Below are 6,000 nucleotides of genomic sequence, written 5' to 3'. Positions count from 1 at the left end.
TGTTATATAAATTTTGACTCCTTGATGAATTATTGTAGCATATCAATCTTTAGCGGCTCTAAAACCTTTAAATTCTTAAACAACCTTGATGCTTGATTTCTTAGAGCTTCCTTAACTAGAGAGAGGTTGATGATGATGTAATGTTGAAGCACAGATAGATACTTAACAGAGCTTCCACTTGATCATTTGTAGCATTCTAGCTTTATATCCAATTTAAGCATAAAGAAGCTTGTTAAAGATGTTACACTTTGAGATACACCATTAATACTCTAAATATGTTTGTTATCATCAAAACACATAGGATTAACAGTCCCACTCATCCCCCAAACCCATACCCCATGTTGGGACCAATGTCCTTACCCAAGGGGTGGTGAATTAGGTATAATTTTAAAAAACTTAAACTCTAAAAGGTTAAACTTAAAATCTTTCCCCAAAAAATTGAATCTAAGCCTTCTTGTTAGTTTAAATCAAGATGTAGCGAAATAAAGCTTTTATCCAATGGACTTAAAAGTTAATCAAGAATATGTTCTCAATGATTAACCTTACTATTGAATATAGATCTACAACATCTCAAAGTATATAAGAGAAATAAATATGATGTTATGAGATTAATGGTAATGTAATTAAATAAAGGACAAATAATAAAGGGCAAATTTCTTAATATACCCCTATGGTTTAGGAAATTGCCCAACTCTACCATTACTGTTTACATATTGTCTAAAAGTATTCTTGACATTTTTGACAATTGTTTAAAACCTCCCTTGCCGTTAATTTTCTGTCACACTCCGTTCACATGTGATATCACGTGAATAATATATTTCTTAAAATTCCTAAAATACTCTTTTAAAAATTCAAAACAATCATTAATAGGTTGATCCCACTCTTTCTTCTTCTTTTTCAGTGCTGCAAGCAGAGGACAATTACGAAGACTGGAAGTAACTTACCATGTCCTTTATTAGAAACAGCTACTTTTCATGGTGGATTTGGCCATTGCTTTTCTAGGCTTGTCCATCTTTGGGTGAGAATAACTCTTTCTTAGTGGATTTGGCCAAACGATCAACAGCTTTCTTGGTGGACTTGGCTATAGCATCGCCTTTCTTTTCTTTCTTTGGGTGAGAATCACTTGGACTCTCATAAATCTAAGCAATTACTTTAGTGCAAGCTCTAGCCATTGATGTGACTGGATTTTCTTTGTTTCGGTGGGAAGCACTCATATTGTGATAGGCTTCCATGGTAACTCCGGCCATTTCTTTACCTTGCTTTTCTTTCCTTGGATGAGAACTACTGCTACTCCAATCTGAAGGTAGTGTTCCCTTTCACAAGAATTTGTCATATATCTTGACACTGAATTTGGACCGGTCTGGTTTGTTCTACTCCAAGCTAAACCCAACGAGCACAAGCATAGATTGTTCAACTAATTCTCTTTTTCTCACTTTTTCTTCAACCAATTTTCTTATTGTTCGGCCTAGCTCAAACTCTTTTGGAATGCCCATCTATCATCCTTTCCCTAAATATCATACATTATTTACCAATGAAGGAACCTTAGATAATTTAACCAAGGTTCAAAGTATCGAAAATGCAAAATGTATCGGAAAGACAATTTTTAAGAAACGTATCGAGATATGTTTTAGATACATAGATACGAATGAAAAATCAAAATACGCATAGGAAATTCAAATAAATCATAAAAATATATATATATATTAATAGCAATACTTACAAGTTTGATACGATTATAAATAAGTCATTTAAATGCAAAAAACCACAATTTAACATTTATATAAAATGTGACATCAAGATATAATTAATAACTGTTGAAAATGATGAAAAAATAAAAAGTAAAAAAAGCAAAAATGAACTAAAATATGAATGTATATACATTAATTTTCAAATAACCAATATAATTTATCTTAATATTTATTAATATATACATTTTAATAATTAATTTCAACATATATTAATAAGCACCACTAAGAAAAGATGAAATTTAATTATAACAAACAAATCAAAGTGGCTTAGTGGCGAAGTTATGGGTATTAAAATCTAGCGACCAAGGTTCAATTCTTGTTATTGCTAACATTTGTTGTTTTTATACTAAACGGAATTAATGAGAGACGATCATTAATTAATTGAATTAATGAGGGAATTGAAATTAAGCACTAAAATTCAAATTTGAATTTAAATTTGTTTTAAATATAAGACTAATTAACTAATTAATGAAGAAGTTAGACATAAATATAGGAGTAAGAAACTACATTATTGAGAGAGATTTGGTATTAAATATAAATTAAAATTAATGGAAGAAAGAGAACCGAATCAATTCGGTTAGTAGCAGCTTATTTCGGGCCCGTATCAATTGATACATATCCGAAACAGCCCGATACAGGCCCATATCGGCCAATACATATGAAAAGAAACGAAACAAATGATTTATACGTGTTCCGTGTATCAGGTTCTTATCAAAATGGTACGTATCAGCCGATACGGCCCGATACATTTCGACATTTTAAACCTTGGATGGTTTACCTAAATTACTCTTCATTTCACTTAATAGAAATTACATAAAATACTAGCATAACCAAAAGAAACACAATGAGTGACAACTACATCCTAAAGATTGCAACAAAGTGAAATCACAATTAATTAGAATCTGACTTCTGCTTCTTTGATCTATGATCATCTGCACTATTCCTCAACTTGGACTCACGGCGTTCCCTTTTTAGCCCCTTAACCTTATTTGATAGTGCCATACCACCGACCTAGATGTCGAGCAAAATAAATAAATAAAATGACAGTGAGAATCAAATTTATTACAAGCTACCATGGTTAATTCAATGAACATGCGAAGAGGAAGGAAAATATGAAGATACAGAAGACAACACTACCTTTTGATCTGGAATGTATATCTTCCCAATTTTTCCTTGTACTGCATCACGGCTAACATTTTTCTCCTGAAAAAGGTAAAACAAGTCGCATCACTTGAGCATCTCTGCTTCGCTGTACAACAGTAAAGATAGTTGCACATGCATGTGCACAAACCAACACAAAGCATGGAGGATTTCAGAGAGAAGACTTGGTGATTAACCTTTTTCTTAGGCTTTTCAGCAGAAGTTTTCATGGCTTCTTTCCTTAGGCTGTCGTTGGGAAGACGATGCCGCCGAATTACTAAATCCATGGATGGGCCCACTTCCACCAGCTCCATCCTTGGAACAATTGTGCCTGACCTTTTTAATCTTAGTGCACAGTGTGTGAAGAACACTCTATTCGAGGATACAGCTGTACAAACAAATACCCGGTCTACACCAGCAAGGTTTAAATTCTCTACAACCTGCATGAATCAGAAACATACTAATTCAGTTTTGTACTTTCTTGATCGTTAGGAAGAAGGAAATTTTGAAATATATTATGTACCTCTCCCCTGAATAAGTCGAGCAAAACTTCCTTCAAATGTTTCAGCTCTTCTATGCTTTCAAAACCTTCTCCAATAAAAGCAAAGAAAGGTTTTGACCCCACATGGGGAGCTATTTTCTTGTCATATGAAAAGGAGTCCATGGTTTTGAAATTCTCCACTCCAACCTCAACAATATCATAAATGTGATGATCATAAGTCCGCCCTATAACTATATTATTGGGGCGTTTCTTTGAGTGGGAACCAAACTGAATTGAAAGAAAAAAAAAAGGGAAAAAAAAGTCATAATAGTATCCATGAACATAAGTTGTATTAATAAACAGTAGAAGAATGAAAACCATATTTAACCTTTCTCTTGCTACACTGGGCACTGTAAAAACTCAACAAGTGAAATCTAACCATTTGGTACTTACATATAGACCTTGAGCATGATCTCCAAGTATAAGGATGGCACCCTATAAATATCAATTTTATCTAGTAACCCATTTAAGTGGTCTGATGCTAATTCTAGTGTTACACCTCTGTCATGATGATGACGATGATGATGAAGATGATGATGATGTAATTTGGGAACTAAAGGGCCATTGCTTGGTGCAATGGTAAAATCTCAGGCTAACAAGTTTGAAAATGCAAGTCCGAGTAAATGACCTCTTTGTGCAAAAGATACTGAAGTTAGGTCCAGTCCACCCCTTCCAGGAACCCAGATAGTTGGGACTAACATTGAATAATGACCCCTTTTTATTTGTAGCTCGGGCAATAAAGTATAAAGTCAGGCATAATTGATAATTCACCTTTTCCTGTACCTTATGGAAGGCTACAAATCCAGAATATTCAAACATGAAAAATGCTTTCTTTCATTGAGGAAAAATCCTGGAGAGTAGAAAGGAGACGAAGACTTAGTGTAGATAAGGTAAGACAGCTTTTCTCATGATCCAAGTACAGAGGTAAGCCAGCTTTTCTCATGGGTTTGGGTGTAAATAGAAGGACCTATAAGTTGTATTTTGAGGCATATACATCTTCCTGAATAATAGTAGAAGCAACTATGAGATAGAAGATTTGGAAGGAAGTGACGCTGAATCTGGATAAAGAAGTTACAGATCGACTCAGGCTGCTGAATCATAGTTTGGTCGGTTGTTTCGTAAATTCCAACCTAGATGTGGAGAAGATCGAAGAGTGGGCTGCTGCTGAATGGCGACCTGAGAAACCTTTAGACATGAGGAAGCTAAAATGCTGGTTTCTTCTTGTTCATCTTCAAGAGCGAGGAGGCAAGCAACATCCTTATGAGTGAACAGAATAAGTTTCAAGAACCTGATCTCAGAATCAGGAGATGGAATCTTTTAGTCAGAGCAATCGGGGATATGGATCCTCTGAATATGGTCTGGATTACTGTTTTCAGCATACTCTTGCACGCATGGAGCTTCCAAACTTTTAAGATAGTGGGAGACGCACGTGGATTCAGATTCATTGACCCTAGAACAATATCATGGAGAAACCTTTCTGCTGCTCGTATCTTAATTCAAGTTTGAAGAGATCCACCTTGTTCCTACTTTCCTATCCCTCCGTTTCATCGGTGAATCTTTCAACTCGAGATTGGTCGTAGAAGGATCTTACACAACGAGATGGATCAAAAATATGGAATTGTGAAGACACCCAAAAGATCAGGTTGAGTTCTGGTGATGGAGGGAAGACAAAAAGTCAGACTCAAGGTTCAAAGTATCAATATGTATCAGTCGATACGTATCATATTGGGGCCTTCCCGATATGCCCCTAATGGGGGTGTTTCGGGTCAGGCCATGGTTCAAAGGGTAGCCAGGCCTTAAACCGACCCCTCTGAACCGGTTTTGAAAAATAAATAAATAAACACAAAAAGGAGCACCAATACAGGCTGATACGCTGATACTTTGAACCTTGGTCAAACTGAAGGGGTAGGGCGCAAGGTTGAAGATGAGAGTATTTTAGGAAGCAAAAAAATTTATGGTTTGGTTGGGGTCTTTACCATGGGCCACATAATGGACAATGAAAGTAGAGTTCCAAAGAGAAATAAAAGTGGTGGGGCGAATCGGTGGAAAGGCAAATCGACTAGGATACATGAAAGTAGAAAGAAGGGAGAGAAATAGGGAGATGAAAGAAAAGGAAAAAGTTGGAATTTCAGAAGATGAAGAGACAGCATGGGCAGGAAAAGATGGTGAAGGTTTGATTGTGGACCAAGCTTCGAAGACAATGTTCATCAATAATGTTGGAGAGTTCTCTACAAAGCATAGTTTCAAAAGGGTTTCGAACAAGAGAAAGTTTAAGCGATATTCATCAAAAAACAAAAAAAAAAAAGAGAAAGTTCAAGCGATCTAGATGTTTTAGGCACACATTTGAACCTCTTAATCTAAGAGAACACTACGATGAAAGGAAAAGGGAGACGACAAGTCCTAATCAGCGAGTAGATAAGTTTCTCTTATGGTGACTTGTAGTCGAGCTCTCTTCCTTTTCGTCACAGACATGGAAAGTGGTTGTTTGTTCAGAAGGTTCAAAAGGCCAGAAGGAAGGGGGTGGTTTTTGGGGAAGTCGCGAAGGAGTTAGTGAGGTGGGAAGGGGAGGAC

At 35.9% G+C, this 6,000-nt stretch overlaps 1 protein-coding gene across 1 annotated transcript in view; it reads right to left on the bottom strand.

Moving 5' to 3' along the window:
- Nucleotides 1-2,269: 2,269 nt before the first annotated feature.
- Nucleotides 2,270-6,000, bottom strand: part of LOC148871605 (ribosome production factor 2 homolog) — a 31,428-nt gene continuing 27,697 nt past the window's right edge. The window contains exons 4-7 of the mRNA XM_088971156.1: nt 3,412-3,657; nt 3,086-3,328; nt 2,886-2,951; nt 2,270-2,759 (exon numbers count right to left, since the gene is read on the bottom strand). Of these exons, the coding sequence (XP_088827282.1) occupies nt 2,640-2,759; nt 2,886-2,951; nt 3,086-3,328; nt 3,412-3,657 (675 nt within the window). The 3' untranslated portion in view covers nt 2,270-2,639. The remainder of the gene's footprint in view (nt 2,760-2,885; nt 2,952-3,085; nt 3,329-3,411; nt 3,658-6,000) is intronic.

The sequence above is a fragment of the Nelumbo lutea genome, chromosome 2 (assembly GCF_056320005.1).
Source record: "Nelumbo lutea isolate HS-2025 chromosome 2, American lotus-T2T, whole genome shotgun sequence".
In the NCBI taxonomy this organism is placed as follows: Eukaryota; Viridiplantae; Streptophyta; class Magnoliopsida; order Proteales; family Nelumbonaceae; genus Nelumbo; species Nelumbo lutea.
Note: the sequence above shows the minus strand (reverse complement) of the source record. Positions and strands in the feature narration are given on the sequence as shown.